At 41.4% G+C, this 20,082-nt stretch overlaps 1 protein-coding gene across 7 annotated transcripts in view; it reads right to left on the bottom strand.

Annotated features, from left to right (window-relative positions):
• The window catches only part of dock9b (dedicator of cytokinesis 9b), a 56,951-nt gene that overhangs the window by 29,776 nt on the left and 7,093 nt on the right, over window positions 1–20,082 (bottom strand). For 3 of the 7 annotated variants that reach the window (XM_078243668.1, XM_078243669.1, XM_078243672.1), the window contains exons 1-4: window positions 11,200–11,504; window positions 8,325–8,441; window positions 2,832–2,921; window positions 1,247–1,329 (exon numbers count right to left, since the gene is read on the bottom strand). In XM_078243668.1, the coding sequence (XP_078099794.1) occupies window positions 1,247–1,329; window positions 2,832–2,921; window positions 8,325–8,441; window positions 11,200–11,319 (410 nt within the window). In that variant the 5' untranslated portion in view covers window positions 11,320–11,504. Of the gene's footprint in view, window positions 1–1,246; window positions 1,330–2,831; window positions 2,922–8,324; window positions 8,442–11,199; window positions 11,507–20,082 lie in introns of those variants that run through there. The other 4 variants (XM_078243670.1, XM_078243671.1, XM_078243674.1 and 1 more) reach the window with 2 other exon arrangements.

Here is a 20,082-nt window from a genome sequence, read left to right as displayed (position 1 = left end):
AAACTGCGCACGCACACACAATTGCCTTTGACGTAGGTACAGGCATTATAAATGGAGTTGGTCCACGGGTGTCAGACTATGGCTGCCAACTGCTCCTATTAGTTAGGATGGGTTAAATGCAGAGGGTCCATTCCTTGTATGTGTAAATGTAATTGGCAAATAAAGGAATTATAATATTAATGTTATATTATAGTTAATTTTGGAAAACAATCATGGGGGTTTGGGGAAAATGCTTCTAGCTTTACAGGATGTAGCCCAAATACTGCAGCTGCTTTTCGAAGTGCAGCTCAATCCCCAGGCGGACAGTTTGCCCTTTGACCTTTACAAGACCCAGCCTGCTCGGGGGAACTACTAGCATACAATGTTTTGTCAAGGCCACGGCTTGTCTAGGTTTTACTCTAGAAAGGTTTCAAACATGACACACAACATCTGTAAAGCACATTCCTGTCCTTTAGGAAAGTGGCTCGACCAAGGACACATACTGTAAGGATTGTGGGATTTCCCTTGAGTTCTAATGATAGCAATCAACAGCAGTCCCAGAATAGCTCTGCTTATCCTTGGTAGAAAAACATAGGAAGCCTTCTATTGTTGTTGTGGAAGAGCTTGGAGCTTCCGTTACAGATTTCCTTCTTTCTAGAGTTCTGGCTAAAACATCCACTGGGCTGTAAACAAAAGGGCAGTGTCACTGAACAAAATAAGATTTACAATATCCCTTGGAGGGCTTTTGCAGCATTGTGTGCTATGCAATGGACAAAACAGACTAGTAGCTGAACAGTACATGGATATAAAGCTATAGAGATAACAATTTGCTTAGCAAATTAAATGCATAAAAAAAAAAGTTTGTCAAACTGACACCATCATCCAAAGTTACCTATCTGTTAAATGTAGTATTCAAGTGAATTTGGGGGGTTTAAAGGCAGAGTAAATAAAGGTGTAAATCGTTTTATTTACTGAATTTAAAAAAGTGACATTGCCCTTTCCTAAGCTTTTCTATGAATCATCCATGACTGCCTCCCATACAGTGAATGAGACAGTCCCAAAACGGGGCTAGTATGGGTCGAGAAGTTAAAAACAATGGGTCTTACATTTCCCATGATGCAAATCAGTAACATATCAAACTCCTTACCTCCAGTTTGTTACAGACTCTTTTAAAAATGTGTATTGCCAGGAAAATGGTCTACACCTCACAGCACCTGTTAGCATAGCTGAAGCACACACACACACACACACACACACACACACTCACTTTGGGAGCTGGCGGAAGTCTCCTGAATACTCCTCATACTTGTAATTGACCACATGCCAGTCAGACTTGTAGGTTTTGATACACTGCAGAGACAGAAAGTGAAGCGGGGGTGAGGGGTCATTTCAACAAGAGCAAATTAAGACAAGTACTTACATACATGGTCCAGACACGGACAGACTCTGGTTTCTAAAACAACCTTGGATTTCTATCCAAAAACATTTTAGTAAGAATCAACTTGGAATGTTGCATTTAAGGCAGACTTTAAGACCTGAAGGAGCTTTAGCAGATGCAACTATGGAAAAACAACTAAAATAATCACATCCAACTGAAGCTCAGGGCACATAGGGTTGTAAATATTACTGGGGTAGCAGGTGGAAAATCACAGACGCGTGTGCTCCGGACTGGATTAAAATTACTGAACAAAGGTAATATTGAAAATACCTCATCTCCTCCACAGAAATCAATCCATCCAGATGGGGCTGTTCTGTATAATTATTCATTTCAGACCAATGCAGTTGTCTATTGATTGTTTTCGTCATCTGTTCAAGCTAATAAAGTTCCCTGGAAGTTTGCTAGCCAAATCTTTTAAGGGATTATGTTAGTCAATTAATTTCTTCCTATAGAGAGGAGAGAGGCAACCTTAATACTTGACACAACAACAAAAACGGGCGCCCGGGAAGCTCAGGTGGTAGAGCGCACACGGCCGCAGGTTCGACTCCGCCCTGCATGTCATTCCCCCTCTCTCTCCCTTTTCATTATTTCATCTGTCCTATAAAAATAAAGGCCTAAAATGCCCAAAAAAATAATCTTAAAAAAATAAAACAAAAACAAGCACCAGTGGTATCACTTGAGTTGAGCTATTCCAATATCTGTTTCAGTTTTGCGAATTCCTAAAATACACAATGATTGGAGGCAAAGGGTCACCAAAAAGAAGAAAAATCAATTCAGGGAACAGCCCATCTGTATAAGGTCTCACAGCTACTCCAGATGTAGTTATGATGTCATTTCTTGCTGCAGCCATGGGGGACTATGCCCTATCAGGCCCTATCAGGCCGCACCCCCAACTCTCCCAACACACAGCTCCTCTGAAACTGCACGACGTGAACTACTACTGAACTGTGGACCCCATCTGTAGCCGATCCTCTGCACTCAGGAAACATGTGAGGGCGGAGAACACAAATGGAAGTTCATTTAAAGGCTAAGGCATTTTTGACGTGCACCACATCAGTTTTCCCTCGTCTGTAAATCATGGGAGCGGTCAACGACACTTTTCTTTTACACTAGCATCCTCTGAAATCGAATCAGCTCTGCTTCATCCATACACTATTCAGAATGAATGGTTGGCTGGATACGTGTCTGAAGAGCTCCAGTTTCTGATGGGTCTTCAGGGCGTGAGAGCTAGTTGCATTATCTAGACAGAGGCGAAGCACCTGTGTTTGGGAGAAATGAGAGAAAACATGGCTGTGCTCCAAACAAAAGGATAGACTAGGGCTTCGGTCAGGGCAGAGAGGTTGAGGCTTTGGCCAAGACCAAGGGATAAAGAATGAACAAAGAAGGCTTACGTCCAGGTATGTATTAGTTTTACCTCTTGGACAAACAACGACTGAGCTTCTTTCTCTGCAGTCTCTGGCACGGTGGAGAACAGAGTCCTGCCCTGGCGCCTCAGGCAGGAGATCTGAGGAGAGAAAGGGAAAGCAGGCATGAAAACTGATAGAAGAGACTGGCACAGCAGATCCATCCTGCTGGTGTTTTTATACAACAGGGAAAATTCACTCACATGGTAAACCATTTCCTGCTTTGGGTGTATGTTTGGTGTTGGTTTCACTGCTTCTCATGGTTATATGAAATTGTATTGATCCCCATATGGCACTTTGCTTTGTACTTTCCTTCAAAAAGGAAGGTCAGAGATTGTAGCAGGTCTCGCTGCCACCGTGGGACTCCCTCAGCACAAACCACAGTCAGCACAGACGATTTACAAACAGTAGTCATTTTACAACTGTCGTATGTATCGTGATTTGTTTTGCGGCCATTTCTTAAATTGATTCTCTTCCCTAGAATCTATGTTTTATTATTATTTTTTTTTAGCAATGATTCACCTAAAGATTCACCCTAATATTTATAGTTTATAGGGTGCCGCCGACGGCGGCTACATCATATCAGTTTCCAGCAAAACGGAGTAAGCAGAAATGCAGAATAACTAAAAAGTTACGCATTTCTTTACAAATGACTTTTTTTGGGAAAACAATTAGTTTTTAAAAATGTCTCATGATATATTGTCTCTAGAAGTGTATTATTCAACTTTTGTTTTTGTTTAATTCTATTGAATCGCAATAAATGAAAATCGCAATACAAATCAAATCGGCACCCACGTATGCTTAAAGAATCAAATCGGGACAAAGGCACATCGTCCCAGCCCTAATATATTCACACACTTTCTGACTGTATGTCTCTGGTTGCTCGCACAGTCCAGTTGCTCAGAGTTTTTAACGCAGTTCCACTAAACAATATCTCACGGCGCAGCAGCTTCCTTCTGTCCGTGGTGTGTGGCAGTCATCTGAATGTCTTCTTATTATTCTTCTTCTTCTTAAGGGTTTTGGCAGTTGGCATCCCATATGTTGCATTACTGCCTCGTACTGGTGTTAACTGTCGGTTATTATTTTAACCCATTGCTACTTTTTTAATTGTTTTGCAAAAGTCATCTGAAGGTCCAGCACACTACTGCTTATGAAGGGAGAGTGTAATTAGACCAACAAGAATCAGCTGTGTCAGTTAACACACCTGTCTCTACTGTATCTGATTGCAAACCCCGCCCCCCTCCACACTCTGCCTCTCTGATTCCTTCTCATTCATCCAGATAATCAAATCATATCAGATTGTCACATTTAGAGAAACCGTTCCGAATCCGCCTCTTTGCTTTCTTGCCGAGAAAATCATTATATCTGTATCATTACCACTCTCCTATCTGTCTCATAACTATGAAGCTAGGAAGTTAGCTATCTAAGCTAAGCACGCAGGTTTTGCGTTTTCCACTCGTTTTCAGATTTAAGGGTAATAAATCTTGTCTAATCATATTATTGATCATCAATCATGAGCTATTCTTTCAAACAAAGTTAAAAAGATGAAAGGAGATGGTGCTTTTGTTCTTTTGAGTCGCTATAAGAAAAAAAGAGAGAGAAAAAACAGTACTGCAAAGAATGTTCTGCAGCCTTTATTATTCCAGTCCTAATTCTTCATCCTGCTAGACAGCTACAGCCACAGAGAGGAGAGCGAGGATCCATAGCTGAGGAGCAAAAGGCGCCTCGGGCCTTGCTCCCACTTAGTGTTCTGCTTTTCTACTCAACCCACAAAGATGAGTAGGAAACAGTGGCACAATGACCTAGTTTTGTCATAAAACTCCTATTCTTACACTGGCAAGCATATACAGTTATTGAGCCTCTGCCCTCATTTCTCCAGTTCACTCTTGCAATAGCTATCAAAGACTTGTGAGTAGCCCAAACTGAGCTCAGTTTATTCAGTCCAGTTATGTTAAAACATCTGCAGTGAGGAAAATATTGTTCATTCAGGCTGGCAATGCAGGGGTTTGCCTACAAAAGCTAAAAGACATCAAATAAGACAGACCTTTTAGGTTTTCTTGTATAAAAGCAAAACAAAATGATGGAAATTCAGAAAATGCTTTTATTTGCTTTGTTCTTGTGAGAAAGATGATAAAATCAATACCACTCTCATGTCTACCTGATAAATATGAAGCTGGAGCCAGCATTAAACTCCAGGCAAGAAAGAGAATATTTCCCAAAATGTCCAACTTTTGTTTTAACTTCAATAGTGTCAGCAGGGTGATTGGGGGATAAGGGGCCTGTGCTTGGTTATTATAAAACTCAAGGGTGAGTAGATAATGGCTGAATATTCATTTTTGAATTATTAGCATAATGCAGTATAACACAGTATGACACATCATAGACACTACAGTTGTACTCGCACATGCTTCAGAGCCGGTTTCTCAGTCGGTGCACTGACTTTTCCGATTCACTGAAAACAAATGATTGAACACATACACAGCCTGCCTGTTTGACCAGTCACTCACAGGAGACTTTGACCAAAGGACACCCCTGTCAATCAACTGTTAGCAAGAACTGCTGGCTGCCAATTAACAGCATTCCTTTCACAGTCATTAAAGCTGGGCTTTGATGGCTTCCACTAGGCCAGGGGAGCGTGTTCCCACAGGCAGTGCAGCCTATCTGCAGGGCAGAATTAAATTCTCTAGCATGGATATCTGGGCAAAGCGGTTGGGGGGGGGGAGTGAGTGTTCTGAGGACCTCTTTCTAGTTTGAAAGATGGAAGTGACTGTAGTGTGTTTTATCTGTACATATGTGCAGGATCAAACCTTGGAAGACTCTGCAAAAGAGAAATGTCATTCTTACTATACTCCGTTATGAATTAAAATCTTAAAATATTGACCACATTCTGTCCAATACCCATCCAAGGATCTCTCCTGTTCTACATGAATCCACATGAAGGGGAAGTTGATCCCAACACATCCTCATACCTAAATGACCAAATAGTTTGGTTTAGGCAACAAAAGTACTTGGTTAGGTTTGGGAAAAGATCATGGTTTGGTTTAAAATAAGTATGTTTGTTTTGTAACTTAAGCTACATTCGCAAAGTTAAGTATGTTGAGTATGTGACGTTAATTAAGTACATTACGTAAATTAACCTACGTACGCAAGTTAAGATAAATCAATGTTGGCTTTTCGTTCCACGCGGGACACAAACAGGGGTCTCCTGGATAAAAGTCCACCACCGCCCAACAATAAACAACACAGGTCGTAATAAGCTGTTTGTATAGACAACATATGCGGCTGTTTTTTGGGGGAGGACAGTCTGGTTGATCTATAACTCAACACTTTACCTCCTTCCACATCGAGGCACTCTCTTGCCCACCCAGTTACTGTGTGCAACTGTGTATCCATATGTGTGTGTGTGCATGTGCAGCACGTGTACATGCTAGACCCATATGTCTGGCTAGCTCCCACCTTCTCCTCTCTAAGCCCAGTGATGTAAAACATATGGCAGGTTAGACAGATCGACGGACTGGGTCGGACCATACACACACACACACACACACACACACACACACACACACACAAACAGGGCAGTTAGCAATGGCTGTGCTCTGCAGCCTTGAAAACCACTTATCATCTACTGATTGTGAAATAGTCTAGAAGCAGACTGTATGTTGAAGATTTCCCAATACATTGTTAATGTTCTAAGTTCCACAAGTGTATCTATTCTCTTGTTTTGATGCCTTAATTTGACTATTGTATGTATTGTATGACAAAATGGACAGAGAAAGGGAGGATCTTAGAAAACTGGTCACAAATACATAGTTTAATCTTTATAAAAGGCTTAGTAATCTCATAAAACAGCTGGCCACTTTAGTTTTTAGCAAACGTTACTCAAACAGGAGGAAATACTGTATTTGCAGATGGCTGCCCACCAAGAGCCAGGGTTTTTCCTCACCACCGTCGCACCAAATTCTTGTTCTTGTGGGGAAATGTTGGGTCTCCTTAAATTATAGTGTATAGTGTATAGAGTGTGGTCTAGACCTACTCTATCTGTTAAGTGTCCTGAGATAACTTCTGTTAGGATTTGACACTATAAATAAAATGAAATTGAATTGAATTGTTGGGGACTTTTTTCAGTAGTGGATTAATCCACATTTGGTGGGTATTAGTGAGTATTTGGGGCAGCACCAAGGTGTATGTGGGATTGAGTCAAAATAAACTACAGTGTCTGTGTTCATGGTAATCAAGGAACATGTCACCCAGTGCAACAGTGTGGCTCATTGATGTTTTTAATATGTTTTTTGACAACAATGGAGCTCTATGTCACAGATGAATAAGAAATTCTTGTTATGAGGATACATACATTGGCTCGGCTCTGCACATGGGATTTGTTGACAATGACAAAAATATTAAAATGACCAGACTTACCCTTTACAGTCTGATTACTAGCACATGCTTAGGAGACATGAGGAATGACAAACATTTCAGCATGAGTCTGTCTGTTTTCTCTTTCTCTCTCAAACTGGGAGTGGACCCCGCTGAGATCCATCTCAGCCCTGCGGTGATGTAATGTGGACACAGTCTGTGAGCTTCTTTGAACACAAGCAGCTGATCTATGTAGCATGTAAATGTTTATAAGAGTGTGAGCCCACGATTACATGCAGTGCATGTAGAAGTCAAATTTATAGCAGATTCAACACACAGGTTTATCATGTAATATCATTTTCTCATATTATCGTAACCAGCTGTTGTAGGAACTGATTTCCTAAAAAGTGAAGATGAATTTAAACATCAAGGTATAAAAAAACTTAGCCATTAAAGACTTCAGCGATGTGTAAATCAGTTGACCTAACTGGGCCAACCTCCCTAACTCTGCAACATCCTGGTTCACCCAACTACAGTCTCCCATATACATCCATAGCCACACTGAGCAGCTTCCATCTGGGGCCTTTGGCTACCTCTGTCATTCATATGACCCTTGTCCTCTCATCATAATTATTTGTCTCCCCTGGTAAAACAAAATGGAGGTGAGACTATTGCAAAAAGGACTGTTTCCCCTCCGTCTCAACTCTTGCTTCATGGATCTCTTCATGGACCATTCTGATGCTGCAGTCCTTTATCAAGTGTTTGACTAATTAAAATCATAAATCTAAAAATACATACACAGTGCAGCTGTATTCCTAAGCACAGCTTTATTTAACCATTTCCAGAAACCCAAAATACAAGTTTGAACCAGAAACTGGGCATAATATGTCCCCTTTAAAACTGAGAACCGGTGTTGATTTGTTTTGTTGAAATTAAAATGTTAGCGTGGATAGCAAGCTCTTAGAAAACAACAAAGAGTATTATTATTGAGTGGCATATTTGTCTACAGGTAAATCGTGGTTTCCAACTTCTGCGTTATCGTGGACAGCCTTTAATTAATACCAGATACATTGCTCTGAAACTGAGTTTGACCTATAAGAAGGGAAAGGTGTACCTTTAGGATTCAAAAAATAACGCTCTCCACGTCTTACCTGGAAGTCGTCCGTGGGGAACTGCAGCATGTCCCGCAGAACATCACTGATGATCTGGGTCTTCCTCTGTAGAAGCACATTCTCATAGTCCAGAGGCTCTATGATCTTCGGCTTTGTCTAAAAATAAGTAGATTACAGCAGTGGATCAGCAAGTGGCAAATGTGGCAAAATATACTACCTGTTTTGTTCTCTATAAATATGTGTGGTCTTTTAGTACATTTTCATCATTTGTTGACCAATAATTGTACAATTAATAAGGGTATCAGTGTATGGCATGAGTTACAAATCTGGGGTATTCACACTGGACAACAAGTTGCTATTGTCTTTTCACCGAGTACAGAGAGATACAGCAGCAGGAATTGGCACAGAGACAGAGATGAATGTGGGTTAACAGAAGAGGACATGCTAGATGAGAGAAGCGAGGGATGTATGGATGAGCGAGCGTCTGTGTGTGTGTGCCACTGTACCAGTCACTGTGTCATGAGCTCACATTCAAAACCTGAACCAGAGAAGTAGTGGTCATTGCAACTCTACTAATCACTCTGCTGAGAATTTTCAATTTTCTATGTACAGTCCAAACAGGATTCTTCAGTAAATCCTTATGCTACATTATAACAGAGATGGCTTTGTAAGCATTGGTGCTTGGCAGTAGGTAAGATAGTGTAGCATAGTTCATGATCTAGCAGAGATTAAACTCCCCCAGCGCTGCAGACATCAGCTTTAACATTCCACAGAAAAAACCCCAAGGGATTCCTCCAGCATTTCTTCCCTCAACCAGCCTGACTGTGATATTAGAACCTTGCATACGACACACACGTGTGGCTGTGCCTGTATATTAAAATCAGGACACTGTGCATGAAGTTGTGAGACAAAAAGAGACAAAAGATTAACTCAGCAATGTTAATTATTTCATTCCTTCCATTATTTAAAGGCCAGATTTATGAATGGAAATGAGTGTACCGATACTGCTCTGTGAGGCTGCAGTTTGTACTTTGTACTTTAAGCCAAATGCTAACGTCACTATGCTAACATGCCCACAATGACAATGCTAACATGCTAAAGTTTAGCAGGTGTAAAGTTTACCATCTTAGTTAGTTTAAGCAATGTTTACATTTACTAATTAGCCCTAAACACAAAGTCAAGCTGAGGCTGATGGGAATGTCATTAGTTTTGCAGGTAGTTGGTCTTAAACCAAGGTAATGGACAGTTTAGCATTTTGACCTGATGATGGATAAAAAGGGAAGGGATAACCAAAGTTATTACGATTCATCCTGAGGAGACATGTTTGTACCACATTTAATGGCAACCCATCCAACAGTTTTTAGAATATTTTATATTATCAATGGACCAAAGTAGTTGACTGACCAACCAACCCTAGAATCTCAAAAATGACTACTGATTGCAGTTTATTGACTGATTACATTACAGGAAGTTAATATACATTAGTTACATCTCAAGTGCAAAGTTCCCTTTACTGACAAATAAACAAAGAAACAGAAAAATCAGCTACTAGACAAAATATGAACAAAAGTTAGCATCGTTCTATGCGTTTCTAAACTTCCCCTGGTTGGAAAGTGGCCGCAAGGCGAGGCTGTGATCAATATCATTTGGATTAGCCTCTTGGTCTGGGTCCAATGAACACATAACAAACTGACCATAGATTTACATTTTGATTCGTCCAACCAATCCTCCTGATGATGTAATAAAAATATCCCTTCATATCTCTGAGCCCTTTGGATGTAAAAGATCATCTGATAAGCCGAAAATCGTCATTCCTGAGTTCCATCTGGATAATAGCCATTCAGACAGAAGATAACAACAAACAGCTGTGAACTGTGACCTGCCAGTAACTATCTCACATAAATACATTAGAGACACAGTTGTGAGATCAAGTTTAACTTAAAGGCTGATAAAGGCCTGTTATTTATGCTCCATAAGCTCAAATACCAGAATCAGCTTTATTGGCCAGGTTTGCGTAGACAAACAAGGAATTTGACTCCGGTAATCTTTGCTCTCAAAGTACACCTAACATATTAAGAATAAAAAACAGAGTTGACGGTAAGAATATAAAGAAAATAGTGTACAGTATAACAATACAATATAATTTACAATTTTACAAAAAATATACAAAAGAGAGGGAAGGAATAGTGCAATATCGGTCAATAGACTGAGATTTTAGGATTTAAATATGAGTACAGTGCAAGGCAGATCAGTGCAATGGCAATATATTAATAACAATATTGTAATTATAGGATTGAAATAGACATGAGGTAGATGAGCATGATGTGTGTACTGTCCGTTTAATAATACTCTTACCTAACAAGTGAACTCAAATTTATAATCTTCAATTACCGATGAAAAAATAATCCAAATTTAGTAAAGTTTTGCAATAAAATGACAAACATGTCATGCATTTAGAAAAATAGTAGTAAAGTGGCAAATTCTTAGGTATCCAAACACCAGTCCAATTACAACAAAATATCTACATGTATAAAAAAAAGTCAAATATAAAAAGAGAAGAAAATACAGTATATTTTGTTTTTTTACAGTGTTCTTTAACTTTATCATTGCACCAACTTTGCAGCCAATTTGTCAATCTGTCTGACTCTGGAGCACAGAAACAGTTAATGAACAGAGAGAGCCACAAGTGCTCCATTTCCTAAAAAAAGATCAACATTCAATCCCCTAGAGAGGTGTACCCTGATGGTGCTATTTCCCATTTCCGTCTAACCCTTTCAAAAAAAAAAAAAAATGGAATCTAAGAGATAGAAAACTTTCAGATCACATCGGTTCCAATTACAACTACCAGAACTAGAGAGGATTCTATAAAAATGAGATTGACTTCTATGTAAAAGATGGCACAGCACACACTTACCGCTGCCACCTGTGACCCACCAGTCTCCACCTCTGCCTCAATCTCAGCCAGGCTCTTGTACTGCTGTGGAGATTCTATCACCATCTCCCTTTTGGGGGCTTTGCCAGCCCGGCCCTGCATGGTGGTCAATCCTGCCTGCCTGTAAACAGGTGTGAGACTCACTGCACACACACTGCCATGGCACAAAGTTGCCCGCAGTGTGTGAATGTTGGGAGAGCTTTGCCGACGTCCAGTGAGATTCCCTCTGTACTCAGTCACAATAACCCAGCCTCCCTCTCCCTCTCTCCCCCGCTCTGTCTCTCATCAGAAGGATATAGGGTCCCTCCCACCCTCACAGCTGTGCAGCTGTGAGAGTGTGTGTGAATATGAGTGTGTTTGTATGTACAGTATGTGAATTGTGTGAGAAGGAGGGGAGAAGAAATGGACCACTCCCGCATTAAAAACTTAGAAGAGGCCCAGAAATCATGTTGTTATGTGCCTGCTCCGCCTGCCTAGTGTGTGTGTTTGTGTTTAAAATACAAAGCGTCAGAAAAGGTAGAAGAAAAGGAGATGAATGAAGAAAAAAAATTACAGCGTAAGTATTTTGTACATTTAGGTATCAATGTAATACTTACCGGGTACCATTACCTACCAGTAGGTACAAGAGAAGATAAGTAAAAGTAATACTCAATAATAAAATGGCAACCAAAATACCATTACTCAGTATACGGTAGCTGTCAGGAAGAGCCCCAATGGCCTGTTGCTTTAAAAGAGCACTCCACAGATTTAGCATAGCACTCTTATACCATTGGACAATGTAGTCTGGAGCCTCCAGCCTCAAGCAGAGATGAGGAGCTACAGAGGTCTGGTGAGCTCATTTCTTTCTAACTTCACACTCCCAGGTCATTTTCAAACTTGTAGTCTTCAGAACCAAACAACACTGACTCAAGTGACATCACTTGGCGACAGTAACTGTTATCAAATTTGACACAGCTCCCTCTGGACAAACTAAAAAAATGTCACATATGCAAAGTATAAACACATTTTCATGTGAAAAAACTAGGGAGTTCCCCTTTAAGAGTGTTGCATTCTGGGTATGAGAATGCTTGTGATCTCTGCATGGATGTACAGTACGTATTAAGTAATTTACAGTAGTAGAGTATCAGTATTGATGTACTCTATGTGTAGGGGAATTAACTCATAAACTCCAATAAATCAGCCAGTATAAAATATTGGTGACGGCCAAGAAATTACAAGAAATTTGAAGTAAAGAAATGCCAAAATTATGTTTTAAAATAGTGTCATCTTTCTATAGTTCGTCTATTAGATAGTAGTGAAGTTCATTTTTTCAACTATAAACTGTCCCCAGCAGATTTCTTAGTCACAATCAAAAAATCTAATTTAAGGTAACCATCTCAACATTTTGAATTGATGTTATGGATTATATAAATAAAATGAACCTTGGCCAATGTATCATTATCAGATGTTTCAAACTCCCAAATATCAATATCGGTATTGTCCCTGAAAAAAATCCTGCGTTGATCAGGCTATATCTGTTGTCACTGAAGAAAATGTTTACTACTTTACTACAACCGTCAAATTAACCGTCAGCTTTATCCAGAGGCTTCCAACTTCAGATCTGAGCCACGAATTCCCAAGCAAACAAACTAGTAGCTATTGTGGTGAATATTGTGTAATTATACTGGAATAAGTAATGCATGTACTCTCTTACATAGTGTACTGTTGGTAACTTATGGTAGCTAGGTTATTCTCTAACATCAGTTTTGATTGTCAGATGGATGGTACTGCTTTACTGTTAAAATTACTAAAATTAACTATCCCAAGCCGCATTCAGACACTCAATCTGTGTTGATAAAGTTCTACTCCCCATTGATATACAGCTCTGCTTTGAACTGTTGCTACTCCATATCCGCTGCAGCGGGCACTCACAGCAGGGTCTATTAAAACACTCTTCCCCCTTATCCGGCTCTCAGATGCAACACAAACACTCTCCTGCTGCTCCAGGAACAGTTTGAGTTGCCCCTTGTTTCTCCATCCAGTCAGCGTTCTCTCCGAGGAGAATCACTCTCCTTTAATCTTTGCGCAACGGAGGCGCCTAGGCTCAGCTGTTTTCTATCGGAGAGAGTGTTTCAGAATGATGACATTTAAAGTTTTCAATGAGGAATTACTGTGGGTAAATGTATGCAAATCCTTTTTCTCTCTTATGCTGCGTTACACACAACTCCCAAACTACACTGCTGTATACAAGCCACTGCATCTTTCTGACTCTTTGGCATGCAGAATGAGAGGGGGAGAGGTGGGATGTCAGAGAGAGGCGATGACATGCCACGGGTCAGGATGACTTCAAAGGCCGTCGTCTCTCTGGTGCAGTTTCAGCACCATCGCTCCTAACAAAATGTAGCACAAAGGCGGGTAAGGGTGTGTGTGTGTGTGTGTGTGTGTGTGTGTGTGTGTGTGTGTGTGCATGTGTGTGAGTTTCACTTTTTGGACAGCAGGGTTCTCTGATGTGTGAGGCACTGTGCATAATTTGCATAACTTGTTTTAACTGTACTTGCTTCAAAGGGACTTGCTGAAATAAGCCATTCAGAGAAATAACTTCTTTTAAAAAACACAGGAAACTGCACACATGCTGAAAAATAAGGTGGTTCAACTTTACCAACGGGGCACCCATGGGGTGAGGTGAGATGGAAAAACCAGAAATAACCATCATGAAAAGAGTAGCCGTACAGTAAGTGTGGATAGCTGCTGCTGCCACAGCAATAGTAACAACTAACACAAATTGTAAGAGGACATAAGTGTGTAGCTCAAGAGCCCACCAAGCCATTCAATTAAAAAAACAATGTAAATAAGATTGATCAGTTAATAACCTAAAAACAGGACCACGTTAATGTTAACAATGGCGAATACAGTACAATACATACTCCAATATACGCATACATATCATTCAAGCGTTTCACAGCTATGGGCCTTTGAAATCATTCTGTGGGGCATCATGGCATCCGTAACCAGTCGCTCAGCATACTTTTCTCACTAAAAACGCCAAACGGGATGGTCTTCATACTGAAGTCTGGCCTGAACTCTTAACACAACAAGATAAAACAATCCACTGAACTCACCCCAAAATGCAATAAGTACCTTCTTTCGTTTCTCTATTCACAATTGGAGGTACTGTTTGGTAAAACATTGCAATTGTTTTGCTACAAATACTTGGATTCTGATGCTCTGAAACTATTTTATTTTAGTAGTTTTAATAATTTATATAGTTGGGGAAAAAGAATGAGAGATGAAACTAAATGGGGAAAGTCATTTGTTTTAAAGGATATTTTGAGGTGAAGTATTTAAATCAAATCTAATGCAGGTTTCTGACTTGACTTTCCTCTGGCCTCAGTGTGTAACGGACTGCTGACTGTACTGCGTCCCCATCGTCCTGCAGTGGCCTCAGTGACAGCGTCACCAGCTCAGCGTGATAATCAGCCTCTTGTCAAAGGCTCTGGCTACACTGAGGTCATCCCGTTTCATTCACCCACATCTCTCATGCCATCACACTTCCTGGAGCTATCGCTGGTATTATGCCAGCAATACCACAAGGGTGTGTGAGTTTGTGTCTGAATGTGTGTATGATGGGAGTGCAAATTAGTTTACTAGACCATCGGCATAAAGCTTGACGTAAAAGAAAAGCCAGCGAGAGAGAGAGAGAGAGAGAGAGAGAGAGAGAGAGAGAGAGAGAGAGAGAGAGAGAGAGAGAGAGAGAGAAAGAAGCATAAGGATGACGTCCATTTGTATTTACACAGCTTGAACCCATTAGGACATGGGAGCCCTCCACACCCTTCCCAAGAGGCATGCACACACGCACACACACACACACATAGACGTAGAGCGTCACACAAGACTGTGGAGAATTGCATAAGGGCAGGTTGACGTAATGTTTGCGAGCCGACCATCGCTACAGGCACCCCGGAGAGAGAAAATGTGAGGGTGTTGCCCGAAAAGAAGTCAAACTTCCCCTTCAGACTGACCGTGATACACACACATGCACACACATATAGTTATCACATGCAAGTTAGCTCACTCATCTGTCACAAGTCATTGTTCATCACACTAAAAATGTAGAATGTCCTTTAATCAAAGAAGCAAAGAGCAGCTCTGTCTTGCGGTCAACATTATATTACTGTGTGGCTCCAGGTAGTTCAGGGAAAAACATGTGGGACAAGTTAAATATGATACGGGAGAGGGGAGTTCCCTAAGTCGCTATGATGTCAGAGCGCTCAGAAGTGCTGAGAGCTCGGCTCAAAACTGTACAGCGACATCAACTGAAGCGAAGAAAGTCCCTGCATGGGATTAGTCTATACATGTAGGAACAAAATGTAGATTCATTCAGTGCCCTGTCTGTTTAAAAAAAAAGGCATGATCCATAGCCTGCACTGGACCAGAATGCTGGAAGCTGGTAGCAGGACTTCCGAAATTGTATTTTGTACATTCCAGTATATTCATTAGCGGGTATCACAAAATTAGTCAGTAAATAATCAAAATACTGTTCAGAAAAACTAAATTGAAGTGCTATAGGTGACTGGTGACCTGGACCTATTAAATTAAACACTTCATCTATGCTGACATTTACCTTTCTGTACAGGTACATGACACAACAGGATTTAAAAAGACGTTGACCAATAGCAAGCCATCTTGACAGTGCTGACCTCTGAGGGAATGGAGTGCCGGAGAATCCAAAAAATACAGGAAGCTACCGTAGCTTAGCTGTGTTTTAGCATTGCAAAGGGATGGTTAAGCCTCTACTGGCTTGGAGAGATCAAAGTCAGAGGAAAACAAGAATATTTGTTTTCAAGCTGCATAAATGATGAAGGGAAACACTATATATATATATGGATTTGGTTCACATACTTCAGTTTATATCCATCCATCCATCCATCTTCATCCGCTTATCCGGGGTCGGGTCGTGGGGGTAGCAGCTCCAGCAGGGGACCCCAAACTTCCCTTTCCCGGGCCACATTAACCAGCTCTGACTGGGGGATCCCGAGGCGTTCCCAGGCCAGGTTAGAGATATAATCCCTCCACCTAGTCCTGGGTCTCCCCTGAGGCCTCCTCCCAGCTGGATGTGCCTGGAACACCTCCCTAGGGAGGCGCCCAGGGGGCATCCTTACCAGATGCCCGAACCACCTCAACTGGCTCCTTTCGACGCAAAGGAGCAGCGGCTCTACTCCGAGCTCCTCACGGATAACTGAGCTTCTCACCCTATCTCTAAGGGAGACGCCAGCTACCCTCCTGAGGAAACCCATTTTGGCCGCTTGTACCCTGGATCTTGTTCTTTCGGTCATGACCCAGCCTTCATGACCATAGGTGAGGGTAGGAACAAAAACTGACCGGTAGATTGAGAGCTTTGCCTTCTGGCTCAGCTCTCTTTTCGTCACAACGGTGCGATAAATTGAATGTAATACCGCACCCGCTGTGCCGATTCTCCGACCAATCTACTTCAGTTTATACATTATTTTAATTCTTAAGGAAGCTCAAAATGTCAGAATCTGCACTGAGTCCAATGCTCCATTCTAAATCTCCTGTGTCCCCCAGCTGAACTGTGATTTGGATATTGATGGAACGATATATTCCGCTGCAACTGAGGCAATTGTTGTTGTAAAGGAAGGGTTATGGGACGCCAACCACAGCTTTATGGTTGTAAAGGAAACCCTGCATCCAAAAGGGATAATGGTTTATAGTGAATGTCCTTGACTTAGTGCGCACAAGCAGTCCTGCTTAAATCCCTCGCTATTGATTGTCCATTAAATCTCTTTGATTTAGCACATGCAGGCTGTGGGCTAATGGAGCTAACTTGAGGGAAGTAGCTTAATGTAGCAGTGCATAAATCCAACTAGAAGACAACATGACTACAGACCAAGGAAAAATGAATCAAGGCCTAGATTTTATTTTTCTTGCTCGGTACAGGCAAACTCGTGCAAATCCTGAGACTTATCTTACATTTCCCTTTGCAGCCAGACGTTAAGCTTTTGATGTGCTGCAACAGTAATTGTGTGATCGGGGGCACTGAAAGATATACTTGACTACTAAATCTAGTTCCTCAGGGGAGTCTATTAAGAAGATTATTAGCCAAAATTCTGCTGATCTGTGCAGTAACTCATGTTTAATCCAACGAATCTGCGCTGAATCTGTAAATTATTGATTTTTTACCTCAAGAAGACATGGTGTTATATGTATATGTGAGGGAAAAAAACAATAGCTAGTGGAGTCACTGATTCTCAATAATTGTTTGCAAATGAAACCGGAAAAAGAAAAGTCTTCTCTACAGGCAGTCTGGAGTTTAATTGAATTAAAAACACAACTTGTTGTGGCCGGGTTGGCTCAGTGGGTAGAGAAGGCGCACATACTGAGAGGTTTATGCCTTGAGGTTCAGGGTTCGATTCTGACCTGTGATGATTTCCTGCATGTCTCCCCCCTTTCTCACCTAGCTGTCCTGTCAAACACAACACAACAACAACTTGTTGCAAAAGAGTGAAAATAACTGGAAATGATCCACATACACGACGGCAAAGAGGTAATATTTCAAAGTGGGTTTACCAGAGCAGTGGTGGGAATCCAGTGTTGAGATCCCCTCAGACTCAGTGTTTCCTCTTCCTCTTCCAGAGCCCCCAGCTCCACTGCCCCCTTGATGTAGCCACAGTTCCTCTCAAGGATGGAGCGCAGCCCCTCCAACAGAACCACGCTGGTGGTGCATCCCATGGTGCCGCCACACACTCACCACCACCATGCAGGAGAAAAAAGATCTCACTGTTGGAGCCTAATTTCTTAAACTCTTCGCCTTATAGTCCAGGTAGATGCAGCAGTCCCAACTTGATCTCTCAACCTTGTCCTCTTCCACATGTAGAAATAATTCCTCTTACAGGTGTACTTAAAAGTCACTCAGGTAACCGTTTCCTCTCCCACAGCCGGGGATTCCCAATCATTCCATTTGAAACGCAACCACTATCTTTGATAGCAAATCTCAGCCCAAGTGAGACACAGTTGTATCCCCCTGTGTACGGCTCAGCAGGGATGGATGCGTGCGCAGAGGAGAGAAGCTGCTCATTCAGTCGGAGCAGGGCGTCGACTCTCCGACTCCTCTTCCTTCCTTCCTTCTTCTGCTCGGGGATGAGGATGCTCAGACGCTCTCACTTTGCTCTCTCCCTCTCATTCACTCTTCCTCACTGGTTTGCTTTCTCTCCCTCCTTTCTCAACCTTGTCATCTCTCTCCATCATGCACACATGCCTGTCACTTTCACTTCTTCTCTCCTCCCAGCAGGCTCTCTCCCTCCCTCCCGCCTTCCCTCTCTCTCACAGCTTAGTCATTTCTCTGACTCGGCATGCTTTGTTAACAGTAAAAGCAGACTGTTACCAACAAAGACGCACACACACACAAACTCACCCACACGCACACAAACTGGCTTCTGCAGACAATGTTTTACTCTTTTTCTCTGCCTCTTGCCCTCCTTCCACTTTCTCGCACTGACTACGGAATTACAAGGGATGCAGTCATCGTTCTGATGTCATTTACATGTGCTCCAAGACATAAAAAGGAGTGATTTAACTACTCTTGACCCGCGTTGCCAGGCCCACAGCCATTAACACTTGATCAGACAGATCCATCAAGCATGATTCGTCATAGGACAACCAGGACAAACAAGACAACACTCTGCAAATCACCATCTTATTAACATAACATCATCCTCACATCCTCTCTTCAGAATCAAGGGTGTAAGCTGGAGGATACTTATGTAAGGCTAATTTAAATGCACATGCAAACAATTCTCTGAATTTTCTTCAGCTTCTCTCTGGTGGCTGGTGTAAATATTTCATCAGCGGATGACACACTCACCTACTTTTAAGTGGATGATGAAGCAAAAAGGGTAAGAAGGGAAATCATATTAAAAAGCAGGAGAGAGCACGAAGTAGAAGTGGTATTTGGAATAATGGATAATGGAAAGACAACTATTATGGTGGCCATACATGACAACTAGAATAAGCTACATTTTCTGCTGAAATTTTGCAACGGAAACATTTTAAACTAGTGAAATACTGAAAAAGTTAAAGTTGCAGTCGAAATACTATTAGCCCTTTCAGTGATCTTTAAAGCATAACTCTCGCCAAAATGCAACCTAGGGTCTTTTTGTGAATGTACAGGAGTCAAACTTTCGTTTAACAGCATATTTAGGACGGAAGCGTCACTTTTAAGATGTACCGTATTTTCGTTTTTCAGTCAAATGCCTTTTGAATGGGAGTGCTAGGGGCATTTTTATGCTAGCCTCAAAATAGCTATTTTTAAAACACTAAGAAGGTTCGACACAACATGAAACTTTGCCCCAAGTATCACCAGGGGCTCTACACATGAACTACACCGGTGCACAAGGGATATACTAAATCTGAGGCTACTTGTTTTGATATCGACTCGTTTTGACTGCTGAGGTGATAGCGGCCGGAAACTTTTTAGTAAACTCTGGGTACACAAACAATGTTGTCAATGCTTTCGTTAAGGTGTAGAGACACTGGTGATACTTCGAGCAAAGTCTCACGTTGTGTCGAGCCTTCTTAGTGTTTTAAAAATAGCTATTTTGAGGCTAGCATAAAAGTGCCCCTAGCACTTCCATTCAAAAGGCCATTTGACCGAAAAACCAAAATACGGTACATCTTAAAAGTGGCGCTTCCGTCCTAAATATGCTTTGAAACGAAAGTTTGACTCGGGTACATTCACAAAAAGACCTTAGGTTGTATTTTGGCGAGAGTTACGCTTTAAGTGTACAATTGGTGGAGTGCCCCTTAAAAGTTGCCAGCTAGTTTGAGTCATTGCTGTGTTTTCAGGCTTATTTAAAAAGCCTCAACAGCATT

Source organism: Sander vitreus, chromosome 24 (genome assembly GCF_031162955.1).
Source record: "Sander vitreus isolate 19-12246 chromosome 24, sanVit1, whole genome shotgun sequence".
NCBI lineage: Eukaryota > Metazoa > Chordata > Actinopteri > Perciformes > Percidae > Sander > Sander vitreus.
Note: the sequence above shows the minus strand (reverse complement) of the source record. Positions and strands in the feature narration are given on the sequence as shown.